Source organism: Eubalaena glacialis, chromosome 8, assembly GCF_028564815.1.
Source record: "Eubalaena glacialis isolate mEubGla1 chromosome 8, mEubGla1.1.hap2.+ XY, whole genome shotgun sequence".
In the NCBI taxonomy this organism is placed as follows: Eukaryota; Metazoa; Chordata; class Mammalia; order Artiodactyla; family Balaenidae; genus Eubalaena; species Eubalaena glacialis.
This window is the reverse complement of record NC_083723.1, coordinates 52,018,542-52,033,350: the sequence shown is the minus strand read 5'-3', so window position 1 is coordinate 52,033,350 and position 14,809 is coordinate 52,018,542. Positions and strand designations below refer to the sequence as shown.

The 14,809-nt window shown below is 41.2% G+C and overlaps 1 protein-coding gene across 1 annotated transcript in view; it reads left to right on the top strand.

Annotated features, from left to right (window-relative positions):
• GPNMB (glycoprotein nmb) overlaps positions 1-13,874 on the top strand; it is a 28,455-nt gene extending 14,581 nt beyond the window's left edge. The window contains exons 5-11 of the mRNA XM_061197690.1: positions 667-825; positions 1,172-1,483; positions 5,602-5,709; positions 6,732-6,834; positions 8,842-9,056; positions 12,255-12,348; positions 12,795-13,874. Of these exons, the coding sequence (XP_061053673.1) occupies positions 667-825; positions 1,172-1,483; positions 5,602-5,709; positions 6,732-6,834; positions 8,842-9,056; positions 12,255-12,348; positions 12,795-12,945 (1,142 nt within the window). The 3' untranslated portion in view covers positions 12,946-13,874. The remainder of the gene's footprint in view (positions 1-666; positions 826-1,171; positions 1,484-5,601; positions 5,710-6,731; positions 6,835-8,841; positions 9,057-12,254; positions 12,349-12,794) is intronic.
• The last annotated feature ends 935 nt before the right edge of the window (positions 13,875-14,809 follow it).

The following is a 14,809-nucleotide window of genomic DNA, read 5'->3' as shown; positions in this document are numbered from 1 at the left end:
CTTGAGCCCTGAAGGAGAGGAATTACTTTCACTAGCTAGCCAGTGGCAGTTAGATTTAGGTTAGAGTTGGAGAAAGAAAAAGAAGGACTCAAGGGCCCTAGAAATGTTAATGGAACTACTCCGTTCCTTTTTATACCCACCATACCCTGTTTCTTTTTCATCACTTACTGCATTTTTATATACAAATACTACTAGAAGGTGGAGGATTCTAGTTCCCTAAAAGAAAAAAAAAGTTACTTAACAATATAGCTGAACTAATATTGTTACAAAAATAAGGTAGATTTTTGGATATATTTTTAACTCCCTTGGGCACCTACATTAAATGTATTTTCTGTGGGAAACATATGTATTTCAAGTGCCAGATCACTTCCTTCTAAAAATTATTTATTTGTAAACTAAGGACTAATGGCATTATCCCACTAAACAGCTCTTTTCATTTTAATCAACTATATACAATTACATTTATGTTTGTGAGATTGTTTTATAATGTTTTATATAAAAATTAGCACCGCCTTCTTTTCTGAAGGAGCCAGGACTGCATCCCCATCCTGTTTTTCCTTTCCCAGAACTATCTCTAAATGGCAGTTGTTATGCTTTAAGAAACATCAACTTTCTATAATGATCATATAATGTGGCCAATAACTAAACATTTCCATCCTCTCAAAGGTCAGTATTTCCGGAAACTGGGACAGTGTTCAGTGAGAGTTTCTATAAACACAGCCAATGTGACTCTTGGCCCTCAAATCATGGAAGTAACTGTCTATAGAAGACAGCGATGGGCATACGTTCCCATAGCAAAAGTGAAAGATGTGTATGTGGTAACAGGTGAGTGGAATGAACTCTAAATTAACTGAGCATGAGGCACTTAGTTCTGGTGATGTTAGTGGGTTAGAAAGAATTAGAGCCAAGTATTCTGGGTTAGGTTAAATGTCATCTGGACTCCTTCTCAACCTTATATATTTAATAACATATTCCATCTATGTTTTCCAGAATAACCTGGGAAAACTCTAGAAAACTTGTATAAGAAAAGGGAAAATGATGCTGAATTATCCCTAATTTTAATTTCTAAACTAAAAACATTAAAGTCATCCACTTAAGGTCAAGCAATGGTGACTTTCTTTCTTCCTTTTCTTTCTTTCTTTCTTTTTTTTTTTTTGGATATATCTTTTAGATCAGATTCCTGTATTTGTGACTATGTCCCAGAAGAACAATCGAAATTCGTCTGATGAAACCTTCCTCAAGGACCTCCCCATTACGTTTGATGTCCTGATTCATGATCCCAGCCACTTCCTCAATGAGTCTGCCATTTACTACAAGTGGAACTTTGGGGATAATACTGGTCTGTTTGTTTCCAACAATCACACTTTGAACCACACCTATGTTCTCAATGGAACCTTCAGTCTCAACCTCACTGTGCAAGCTACAGTGCCTGGACCTTGTCCTTCACCTTCACCCAGACCTCCAAAAACCACCCCTTCTTTGGGTAAGTGTTTTTCAGGTCATTTTTGTTGTCAGGGTTCCTTAACAGCTAGAAAAAAAATTCATGTGGGTTGTATAATTCGATCCTTAGTTAAAGGGATTGTGTAAAGACTCTGCAATGATTCCATTTTCTACCTGTTGATTTCCTTTAGCTACTTGATCACTATTTTTAGTTGTTAGAGTATGGAAGAAAGGAGAATGTGTTTAAAGTCACTTGGTGACTCATATACAGCTCCTTGACCTTCCTAATTCTCACTGGCCCTTGTTATGTGTACGGATGCTTTCCCCCTTCTAGCCTGTCACATTTCTGTTTGCCTCCCTTTTTTTTTTTTAGTTAAGAGACATTGACCCCTTGTAAACATTCAGGCCATCCCACTGTCCTTCCTCCCCCTCCCACATTTCCTTCCCATTTCCATTCTCCTCCCCACCATGCCCACATCCACCCCATGTCCCATGAAAACTCAGCCACCCTTAAATGTAGCTTACAGATAGGCTCAAAAAAGAATGCACCTTGAGAATATTTCTTGGCTGGCAGGCTGGAAAGATTCCAGACACTAAAATTATTCTAGATATAAGGCATAATTACTTAAATCCCACCTTCTAATAATAGTATATGAGGTCATTCAAGAAGTTCTTAAGAGTTTACTTTGTGAAGCATTAGCTTCCAACTGATTCTACACCCTACCCCACACCATTACCATCCTTCCCCACTCAACCATGAGTACATCTTACCATCCCGGCAACCCAGGGATGGTAATAGACTGACATCCTCTCACTGGACACTAGAGGGCACCATCACCAAGTCCGGACAGAACAATCGATGATAATGTCCGGACTTGTTGCAATTGGTTTTTTTACCCAAACCTGTTAGATATAAATAATAAACTGTTATTAATAAGTGTGTTATTAATAAAAATATCTTGCTAAGTCAAGCATATCTAAAGGAAGACACTAAGTTATTACCGACTTTGATTAATTCTTTCTTGGAATGTTTTAAATTATAAAATTAATGCATGTCCCTTAATAAAAATTCAAATACAGAAATTTCAAATAAAAGTGAAAGTTCCTCTTCATACTCTCCTCTCGAGAGTTAAACCCTGTTAAGGGTTGGTAGTGTTTGTTTCCGGATCTTTTTCTGTGTATTTACAAACATATTCTATAAATACATATAGGATTTGTGGTTTTGATTTTTAGGCAGATGGGTTCATGAAATATGTATTCTACAGTTTGCCTTTTTTCATTTAACAAACATCATAGACATCTTCCCATTATCAGTACATGTAAGTCTAACTCACTTTGTTCAGTGGCTTATTTATTTAACCATTCTCTTACTGGTGGATGATTCAGTTAATCCTAATTCCAATTGTAAATATAACTGCATTAAACAACTCGAAACATATAGCTTTGTTCTGGTATTTCTGTAGGAGAGTCAATTTATTTATCTACAAGAATTGGTCTTCCTTACAAATAAGCAGACCAGGTGTAAAATTCAAAATAAATTACAGGTGCTTGTTACATCTGTCTAGAAATTCCTGAATGGTAAAAGTCTTAATGTTAGGTTATTTAATGTTAGTCTATCTTGAACTGCATTTTTATAAAGCTAGCTTATTTTTCTTAGAACATATTTGTATCATAACATGCAAAAAAATATATTTTAAGTCAATGAAAGAGTATTTTAAATTTGTTATTATTTTCTATAGGTTAGACCATAAGATATAAGGTAGCAATTTGTTAAATTTGTTAAATTTCATAGTGAAAAGAAGCTGCCTGGCTTTATCTAAAGGTGTTAGATCAACCATAATCAACCCCAAAATGCCTTAAAGCAGCTGTGAGACTTAGGGAATGGAGGGATGGGACCCAAGGTGATGATAGGAGTCAGCCCATGACTTGAGAAAGGGGTTGGGGTACTTGTCCTCTGGAAGGGAGAACATTTTCAGCTATGCAGAGCATATTAACAGGCTTGGATTATTGAGCACTGGATTATTATTTGACCAAAAATTATGTTGTCTCTGCTATAGTAAGTGGCTTCAAAATAAGTACAGCTATTAAATAGAAACCAAATGCAACCACAGGAGTGAGACAGAAGCAGAGCTGAAGTGGTGATTCAGGAAGATAATTACATTATAGGGCAGACAGGTATGCACTAGTTTTAAGCCACAGAATTCTCCCTTAGCTAACCGTGCCATTGATCATTTCTGTGTACAAATCTAAAAAGAAAAACCTTTGTAAGACTGATGCACAAATCTAAAAAGAAAAACCTTTGAAAGACTGATGCTAATCAGTGTAATATTATATATAATATGTATATATCATATATATATCATATCATGTAGAACTTTTCAACTTTCCCAAAGAATCAAAGGATCTCACACCATTCTCTGAGTAACACAGACATAAATAGTGAATTAAGTAGGATGCTTACCTTCTTCCCCATCTGTCTATTAAGGTGTCAGTTTTTCTCCATTAGCCCTTTAATCATACCTTGACTTTATATGTATAGATATAGATTTGACATTGTACATACATCTGCAAAACTCCACATGCATTTTTATAAGCATTCTACCAAAGGTAAAATCATGGACATTTATTAGTCATTTTTTATGAGAAGTTTTATTTTAAAAGATGGCAGGGTCATGATTCCATGCTCTAACTTGACAGCTAAATTTCACCTGTCAAGACCTTCAAAAGGAGTTTTCTAGGGAAGAGCCAGCCATCTTTAATACCCTTCACAAACATACTTTTGCTTCGGAGCCCATCAGTTAAATCTCAGAATAGCATGAATGATTACCCTGTAACTTCCACAGGACCACCGTGAAACTCAGGGGACACAGCCAACCCTGCCATAGCCAAGCCTGCTGATAAACCACTGCATCTGAATCTGGCATGGCATCAGAACCTTTCTGGGTTTTACCCAAACAACATTTCCCAAAGTGTGTGCCATGGGGCACTAGTTTCCAGAGATGCGCTGAGAACTGCTCTGCGAAGGTGCCTCTGAGCAAAGGAGCATCACAGGCACATTCATTCACCCACTAGAGGCTCCGAGGAGCCCTGGAGAAGTCTCCCAATTGGCTTCATACTTACATATCCCTATGTTAGAGATGCAGCTCTTATGAAGCTTGATTCCCCCCAAACTGGATCCATTTTCATGCCTTTGGAAATTTGAGACAGTAATGTTGTATTTTCAGTATTATATTTTCTTTCCAGTCTTTTTATCTTGTTAATGGAACACCAGCACCTTAATTAGAGCTTTTTAAATTGTAACTAATAGAGCATTAAATTCTTTGCTCTAATCACGCTCAAAGGGTTATTTTTCAACAGCATCTTGTATTCACTCCTTTCCTTCCCCACACCTCGACCCATCATAGTGACTGTATGACTTGTAGAATGTAAACTTAGGATCTATGAGACATTCAAACAGGGAAGGAATTGCCTTTTTCCATGTTGTTTCCTTCTTATCATTTAAAATTATCCACCTTAACATTTAAAATTACACATCTCATTACATATATATGTTATAGCACATCTATATCTACATAGATGTAGAGAAGTACATATTGGGATAAGGAACGGATATTTATTAAGTACTTCCTATGTGGCAGACATGAGAAGCAAGTTTTATATACCTTATTTTATTTAAGTTTCATAGTTCAACTCTAGTAGGTCAGTAAGTATTGTCCCTGTTTTACAGATGAGCAAATTGAGGAAGGAGAGGTTAAATGACATGCCCGTGGCCTCAAACAACTAAAAACAAGGGACCTAGAATTTGAGCCCAGAATACTTTCCTCCAAAATTACAATATAATTTTATCTGTTGTGGCCTGCTTTATTTCATCATGATTGTTGTATTACACATTTTAATATGGCTTCCACCTTTCATTTGCTATTTGTGCTTGAACAAGATAGGGGATTGTGTTTACTTACATAATTTAACAATTTTATAATGCCTTATAGCTCTCACATCTATATGAATTGTTATACATTTAGTTCAAATTTCTGCAGCAATTTAATAGTATAGAATTCTTGATGTTTTTCTAAAGAGCAAGTAGACAAATGTTTAGATCTTTGGTAATATCATGTACATCTTTTACATTCTCAACAACTACCCTAAAATCTTGTTATTCAGACTCTCCAGTACCTGCTGGTGACAATGCCCTGGAGCCGAGGGAGATTCCTGATAAAAACTGCTATATTAACAGATATGGCTACTTTAAAGCCACCATCACAATTGTAGGTAAGACCATGGAGGAAAGATGTTAGAATCCACCTTGGGTCACCCACTCCCTTACCTGACTCTGGAGGGGTGAGGATGGGGAGCAAGGGCACCCACTCTCTGTCCAAGGTGGTACCACATGTGCACAAGCAAAGACTCCACTAGTTTCTAGATTTCCACCTGCCTTCCCGGCCTTCCTTAGACATCCTGGTGGAAGTGAGCCCTCTGTGAGGCCCACAGAGCAATGAGCCTGCCAGGGGGCCTGGACCTCCGACCCTGTGCAGCTCAGAAACCTGAATGAATGTGGCCTGAAGGAAGGCCAGTTGCAAATTCTCACAGCTCCCACTTTCTTCCCCTGGGTGATTTCACAAAGTCACACCTCCTGTGTGTAAGAAAGAGGGTTGAACAGGGCCACCACACGGGGCTGTGCGCTTGGGGCGCTGCTCACAGGTGCCCAACAGAGGAGACGGCTGGGGCTAAAACCCGCCTGGTGGTCCAGGGGCTACGACTCCGCCTTCTGATGCAGGGGGTGCGGGTTCGATCCCTGGTCGGGGAGCTAAGATCCCACATGTCTCGCGGCCAAAAAGAAAACATAAAACGAGCAATATTGTAACAAATTCAATGAAGACTTTAAAAATGGTCCACATTAAAAACAAACAAACAAACAAATCTAAATAAATAAACCCCAAGCTGTGCCTACTGGGGCTGAGCCACTTGGGCAGGTGAGACAGCGGCCGAGGCCTGAGCCTGGGCCTGCCCCCCTTCAAGGTCATCTTTCCAGGAAACACCTCCTCGAGTGGGTGCCGCCTCCTGACACGCACACAGGCTCCAGGACTAAAGATCGAGGTTGGGCTAAAGAGCTGTTCAGTTTGACTTTGAAAATGCTGCGGGAACATGTACCCAAAGCTCTGGGGTAGATTCCCGGGTCTGGGGTGGTGAGAAGCTGAGTCCGTTTTGCTTGGCCTTCTGATTAGTTAAGAAGTGGTTTGGTTTGGTTTGCGTTGTATTTTGATGTGTTTTTCTGCGGGGCATTGTTCCATTAGAGGGAATTCTAGAGGTTAACATCATCCAGGTGACAGATGTTCTGATGCCCATGCCACAGCCTGACAACCCCCTGGTGGATTTCGTCGTGACCTGCCAAGGGAGGTGAGTACATTATCTCCAAGAAAGGGGCCAAGTGAGGACCCCAGGCTGAACAAAGGCCTTCATACCCCTCTCCCCTTTAAAGTTGATTTGGATTCTAGATCCTCAGCAAGCCAGGATGTGGAAGGACCCTCCCACGTGCTCTCAAGCGTGCACTTGCTTTGCTAGAGCTGAGCAATGCTCATCACCTTTAACTGTTGAAGAAGAATTACTGACTGAACACCTACTGTGCCCTTCACATTTTACTTCTGTTTTCATGTCAAATCCTCACACAATCGTATGTCTCCTCATTTACACCAGTGATAATAGTACCTCCCTAGGTGGCGGGTACCTGGCAGAGCAAGGTTCCCTGGTTGAGGTCTGGCTCAGAGCCTCTTAAACTCCCTGAGGCTCCTCCGGAGTCAGGGGAGGCAATGTGGAAGGGCTGTGTCCTTGTGCTAAATAGTACCAATGCCTGATCATCCTGTCTCGCTTTAAAACTTACAAAACTCTTTCTAATGCATTATATAATTTGACTTCCTAATGTTTGGTTATAACTATAGAAAATAGACTGAATATAAACTAATTAATATATAAATACTATATCAATTAAGCCATTAAATATGTGAATGACTTACTAATTTACATATAAGTCAATCAAGTAATTAAAATGTATGTGTATGTGATATATAAATTAATCAAGAGAATGGGCTGGTATAAAAATGAGGCCTTATTTGATCAAAAAGGATAGCTCCAGGGAATTCCCTGGTGGTCCAGTGGTTAGGACTCTGCTCTTCCATTGCAGGGGACACAGGTTCAATCCCTGGTCAGGGAACTAAGATCCCGCAAGCCGCAGGGTGCACCCAAAAAAAGGGGGGGGGATAACTCCAAAGCTCTCTGGATTGGGGAGAGAATGGGATGAGGATGACAGAAAGAGAGAAAACCCTGACTGAGGAGGTGAAGCTGCTTCAAGAGGCCAGGGGCCAGCTGAGAAGAGAGCATGAACTCATCTAATTTCCCACGCCCTCATCAGGCCCAGCTTCAGAGCCTGGTCTCTCCATCCAGCAAGTCTACTCAGAAGTGAGACAGTGGCTAAGACAGTAACTCATGGTAGCCGAGTGGTTACAGGGACAGCTGTCAAACCTCTTTTATTCAAGTCCCAGCTCCACCTCTAACTGCTTTTTTAACCTGGGGCCAGAGATCTCCCCTCCCAGAGCTGGTTTGTCACCTGCTGCATTAGGATAATATTACTTTCCTCATCAGGTCGTTGAGAGGAATACACAAGACTATATCACTTATGAGAAACTCAGTGCCTTGCACACAGTAGCTGCTGCATAAACAGCTCTGGTTGCTGCTGCTGTTGTTGTCATACCTCTGCAGGAGGCCACGCAGGGCTGACTGGCATTTAATACTACCTTTGCCTAACACCTAAGCCATCTGCATCTTTGGGCATCTAGGGAGCCAAAAAGGAGAGGGAAGTTCCCAGCAGCCCCTTGCCTTGGGGGACATAATTTCTTCCTCCTCCAGCAAGAGGGGCTCATCTTCCTGAGGATACAAAAGAAACAGTGTCTCACACCCAGGCTTGTTTAAGAGTAAATTAAGATCCCACATGCCGCGGAGCAACTAAGCCCGCGCGCCACAACTCCTGAGCCTGCGCTCTAGAGCCCGTGAGCCACAACGACTGAGCCCGCGTGCCACAACTACTGAAGCTCGCGTGCCTAGAGCCCATGCCCCGCAACAAGAGAAGCCACCGCAATGAGAAGCCTGCGCACCACAACAAAGAGTAGCTCCCGCTCGCCACAACGAGAGAAAGCCCGCACGCAGCAATGAAGACCCAACGCAGCCAAAAATAAACAAATAAATAATTTTTAAAAAAATTTTTTAAAGAGTAAATTATATGTGACAATTTCATGTCATATGGTTTTAGTAAGAATAAGTAGGATTCCATTTTATAGAAATGTAGTGATTTTTCTTTCTACACTGATGTCACATTCCTCTCTCTGTCTCTCTCGGTGTCATTCGTGCCCTCAGCATCCCCACAGAGGTCTGTACCGTCGTCTCCGACCCCACCTGCCAGGTCACCCAGAACACAATCTGCGACCCTGTGAACATGGAGCTGGGCGACATGTGCTTGCTGACAGTGAGAAGAGCCTTTGGTGGGTCTGGGACATACTGTATGAACCTCACTCTGGGTGATGATGCAAGCCTGGCCCTTACGAGCACCCTCGTCTCTATCCCTGGAAGAGGTAAGTTTTGTTTTACGGTTGTATGAACATTTCATATTGCAGATAAAGTGTGTGTCCAATACCAAAGCTACTCAAGGCTTCACTCTCAATATTTAGTTTTATTTCCATGTAAAATTCATTGAACTGTTGTTAACGTGGATTTGAGAAATGGCATTAAAAGCCAACAGCAAAGCTACTTAGGGAAGGGATGAGAGAGAGAAACCCAATGAAATAATGGCCAGAGAAAAGCCTTTTGATGAAAAAAAATCAGCTGTGATCATGGACCAGTAATAATGGGATGTGGTCACTGCACGCTCAGATAGATTTGTAATTCAAGAGGAAAGTGCAAAGCCCAATATCAAAAAATAACAATGTTCTCCAATTAAGCTACAACAAAGGGGGGCTGGCATCATGCTGTCATTGGAATCCACCTGGGCAAAGATATGAAGCCATGAAGAGAAATGAGAAACCAGGTGGACTCCTGGTTCCCTTCTAACTTGCCATGTGCCCTCTCTTTCCCTTCCCAAATTCTACCAAGCATTACACTGAGGCAGAAACAAACCAATTTACCTAGTCCTTAAATGTTCACCAGAAAAACTACTCCTTGTCCCCTTAATGCTCGGAGAGGTAAAATGTTAGCAAAGTGGTTGAAGGAATTTCATTGTGAAATTCCCATTTACTGGTGGCTGCTAATTTTCCCCAACCCATAAGGACTCTACCTGGTGACCCTAACTGAATTTCACTTATAACTGACTGTGTTGTAAGATACTGCTTTACCTCTTAGAGGAAGTGCTACATGGTGGGACGGAAGGCACAGATTAAATTGTGCACACATTACAGCACATGTTTTGCTTCTTAATTTGAGTATTGTCGGGTACAACCTAACAACTAACTCACAAATAACTCTTTCAGTCGTGGAGTCTATCTTATAAGGTGAAATGTACTTAAACATATATTTACTCATTAACTATATAAAAGGCAGCTTTAACCTCATTGAAAGAAAAGCGTAAGTAATCATGCATATAATTATTTGCATGAGGGTTTATTGTTGGTGAGATCCAAGGTGTACATTAAAAAAAAAAGAAAAGAAAAGAATGCAAAGGTACGCTGCTTCCTCCCAGGGAGGGTGCATGGGGTCTGGGGTGCAGAAGTGGGGAGCCGGGCAGAAAGAGGCAGCTGGAGCCTCTGTATTCGAGTGAGTGTGGATCTTCTACACCATCACCTCCAGGAGCTACTGGGGTTGTTTTTCTTGTGCTGCTGCAGTTACTTTTAGAATTGCCTTTTAAAGTCCCAACCTATTCTGTGAAGCTTTCTCAGTTCTGGCAAACCACGGTTCTCTTACCTGGATTAGACGCTTGGATATTTGCTTCCCTTTAATCCTTCTTGTAGTGAGTGATAACTTTAGGTGTGACCCGAGCCATTTTTAAAATCCAAAAAAGGAAGCTCAGAAAGAGAGCTTTTAATCCAATGGGAATTGTAACTTGATGACTTGGGTTTCAAAGTCAGTATCTCCAAAGTCCATCCTTGTTCAAAGGCAAACCCATTGACTTTTAGCTGAAATGACTTTTAATCATTGATTCAAGGAACATTCATGAAGCACCTGCAATGCTTTCAACAAATATTCACTGGGTGTCCACTCCATGTCCATCACAGCTCCAGGCACCAGGTAGCCAGTTCTAGATAGAGTGGGAACAAGGTGAGGAAGGTCCCAGCTTTTGTGAGCAGAAAGAGACAATAAACAAATAAGATGATATTGTGAAGACAATGAAACAAGGCATGGAGAGTGACAAGCATGGGAGAGAGGGCACAGAGGTTAGCTCTCTAGATTGGGAGGTTGGGAAAGTCCTGCCAACACAGTGGCACCCGCTTGGTGAAGTGCCTTCTCTGAATGAGGAGAAGGGCCTCCGCCTCCTCCTCCTCCTCTGAGACCTGCATTTCAAGAATGAGCAGCCCATCTAGATCCTTATGCACCACAGGTAGGGTTCGGGTTCTATTCTGTACGTAAGGGGAACCACTGGCGGGGTTGAAGCATGATCTGATCAATGCTTTTAGATGATCGTTCACACTGCTGAGTGAAGCAAGGGTTGTTGGAAAGTAGCAGTGGAAGCGAGTAGACAATGAAGAGGTCCTCTCAGGGAAGAGGGCTGGTGGCCGGGACTGTGATGGCGGCAGAGAAGACGGAGAGAAAATAGACCAACTCCAGTTATACTTTGGTGGCAGAGACAAGACTAGTTGCTTTGCTGGGTTCTGGGAGTACAGAGAAGACATACTCCCTGCTTTATGGCTCTTACAGTCTAGCAGGAGAGAAATTTGTGTAAAGAAGTAATTGCAGGCTTCCCTGGTGACACACTGGTTAAGAATCCGCCTGCCAATGCAGGGGACACGGGTTCGAGCCCTGGTCTGGGAAGATCCCACATGCCACGGAGCAACTAAGCCCGTGCGCCACAACTACTGAGCCCGAGCTCTAGAGCCCGAGAGCCACAACTACTGAAGCCCGCGCACTTACAGCCCATGCTCCGCAGCAAGAGAAGCCACCGCAATGAGAAGCCCGCGCACCGCAATGAAGAGTAGCCCCTGCTCACCGCAACTAGAGAAAGCCCACGTGCAGCAATGGAGACCCAATGCAGCCCAAAATAAATAAATTAAATAAATAAAATTTTTAAAAAAAGTAATTGCAACACAGTGTGATGGAGGCAGAGGAAGAGAGACAAGGAGAGAAGTGACAAAGGAAGGCATGACCTGGTGCCCGCATGCATGTCTGGAAGGTGTCCCAAAGGGGCAGACGCTGGAGATGAGTTGGGAGAAGGATGTTCCCGGCAGAGGGCATGGAGATTTGAAAGAGCACGGGGAGGATGGATTTTTAGCACAGCTGGAAAGAAGGCAGTGGAAGATGAGGCCAGAGGAGTGTGCAGGGGGATCATGAAGACCTTCACCGCGTGTGTGCAGCTGGGTCAGCTCAGACCCCATCAGGTATCTCCGGGGCGTGACATCTGTCTCCTGAGCCCTTAACACAGTGTTCCAGACACGCTAACTCATTCTCTAAATGGAAGATAAGCTGCCCCCAAAGACTATGTATTATGTAATGGGAAAGATTACTGAAAGCGCAGAGAGAGCCATATATCTTCTGTTAGCTCTCTTCCTCATTGATTTAATTGCATTACAAGCAGCATGTCCTCGAGGTGGAAGTTGTCACTAATACGGTCTTGCTTTTGTTTTAAGACCCAGCCTCCCTTTTAAGAATGGCAAATGGTACCCTGGTCTTCGTTGGCTGCATGGCCATATTTGTCACTGTGATCGCCCTTTTGGTGTACAAGTAAGTTGCTGGTTCTAACACTTTAAATCACTAGAGTATATTGTCAAAAATAAATAGCATATCTCTGCACAAGTGGGCTGTTTTCCCTTTTTTGCTTTTAAACATTTTGTGTGTGGGAGGAAAATCTTCCACTGAATGACGAGTACCAAACTAGCCTATTAATTTTGCTGTGTTTTTTTTTTAATCCCTAAAAATGCTACCAAATGTCAGTAACTTTACCAAATTGTGTCAGCTTAATGTTTAACATATAATCTCAAGTTATAGTAAGCAGACACATTTCTTGCATGAAGAAGAGAAAATAAATATATTTTCATAAGACATCAGTGTCTTAAAAGCCATAAATTAAATAGAATTAACCATTCTGCACTTGGTATGTAAAAGACTGTAGAAAGCAACCTTTTCCAGCTGGAAATCTTTTTTTAATCTGTCCAACACATTGCTTTCAGAAAACACAAGGAATACAAACCAATAGAAAACAGCACTGGGATCGTGGTCAGAGGCAAAGGCCTGAATGTTTTCCTCAATTGTGCAAAGATGTTCTTCCCCGGATACCAGGAAAAAGATCCACTGCTCAAGAACCAACTGGGAATTCTTTAAGTCTTCTGCCTTACTTCTGACCAACAGCTCACTCTTCAGCGCCATTTATGTCAGCTATGCTCGAGTGGATGACGATTAACTTTTTAAAAAGGTGATCGTAAAATATATATTGTGGTTTAGGGAGGTCCAATTTTTATTATAGGTTAAATGACATTTTAGAGAGGTGGAGGGGAATTAAACTACACACAGCCTCACCCATGTTATATTAACTGATACAACCAGTTAGCAGCGCTTTCTTTCGTGATGGTTTATGTTTCACTTATAATGTCTTAGGTGATTAGTAGGATAAATACACTGTATCCAGAGTAGCAGAGGAAGGTACTTTCATTAGAGTCTGACCTAGGTTAACTGGAAGGAGAGGCTGGATGTGTTCTAGCTTTCCATATAACCATATGCATAAAACCAGTGTATTCCTGTTCTGAAGGTCATGTTCCAAGCTACCTGAATCCTATGTCAATGAACATGCATGACCTCCCAACAGAACACTAACAGGTAAGCCTTTAGTAGGCTGTGCATGCTTGTTATACTAAAAAAAAAAATACTAATCTAATAAATGATTGTGAATATGTTTGTGACCACCTGCCGAGCCCAAATGTGTAAAGGAACGGTACTCATTCATTCATTTTTCCCATGGACATTTATGTAGCACTTTCTGTATACCAGGCATGTTGCTAAGTACATGGCCCTGTACTCAGAGTGTTGACATTCTTGCGGATATATCTGAATTTCTGTACACTCTGGCACCATAGTTGAAAATTAGAGTTGAAATTATATATTACGATTTTCCAAAAAAGGAGGCCCCTGGTTTTCCTACTGGTTTCTCTATTCAAATGATACAGAACCTTAATCACCAAGGATTTTACTTTCATTTGTAACTGAAGCTACTATATGTCAGTCATGACATTCTTCTTCTCCTTCCTGGAAAATAAAGTATGAAAATAAAAAAAATAAAAGCTCTTGGAATTATTTTCCTAATTTGTTGTTTGCCATTCAATTTCATTTAGAGTTTTAACACATAAAAAGTTGTTTAACTCTGCCCCATGGAGCACTGATAGTTTCATAAGTATTTTGTCTTTTTAAGTATATGTATACAGTATGTGAAATTGCAGTAAATTATATATATATATATACACACACACACACACACACACACACATACATATGTATATGTATATATATATATGTATATAATCAGGCCAGTCTAAAAGAAGAGATTTTCTACAGGCAGTTCTGGACTCTTTGAACAGTCAGGATTATATTAAAAATAAAGGTTAGAGGATGGTTCTAGGTCACAGATTGGCAATCTTTTTCTGTAAAGCGTCAGGTAGTTAGTATTTTAGGCTCCATGGGCCATACGGTGTCTGTTGCAACTACTCAACTCCAATATTGTAGCACAAAAGCCATCATATACATAAATGAAAGCACATGGCTGTGTTCCAGCACAAGTATATTGACAAAAGCAGGTGGTGGGCCACATCTGACCCACAGGCCATAGCTTGTGGACCCATATTCTAGACTAAAACAGACTAGAGAGACACAGCAACCAAGAGCAACTGAGGAATCTAGATTGCATCCTATTATTAAAGAACAGCTATGAAAGATATTCTTGAGACAACTGAGGGAAATCTGAATACACACTGGTTACCAAATGATATAACAGAACTAGTGTTAATTTTCTTAAGGAGTTAATCTAGTTCATTCACTTCATAGATGGCCGAGGCCAAAAATAAGCTCTTTATTCTGGAATCATCCCAAAGAGTACAAAATTTGCAGAACAAGAAATGTGGAATTTATCTGCATTTATGAGTTGGCTGAAGGTCAGTGGTTCTCAACCACAGGTTACTTTGCCCCTCGGGGGGCCCTG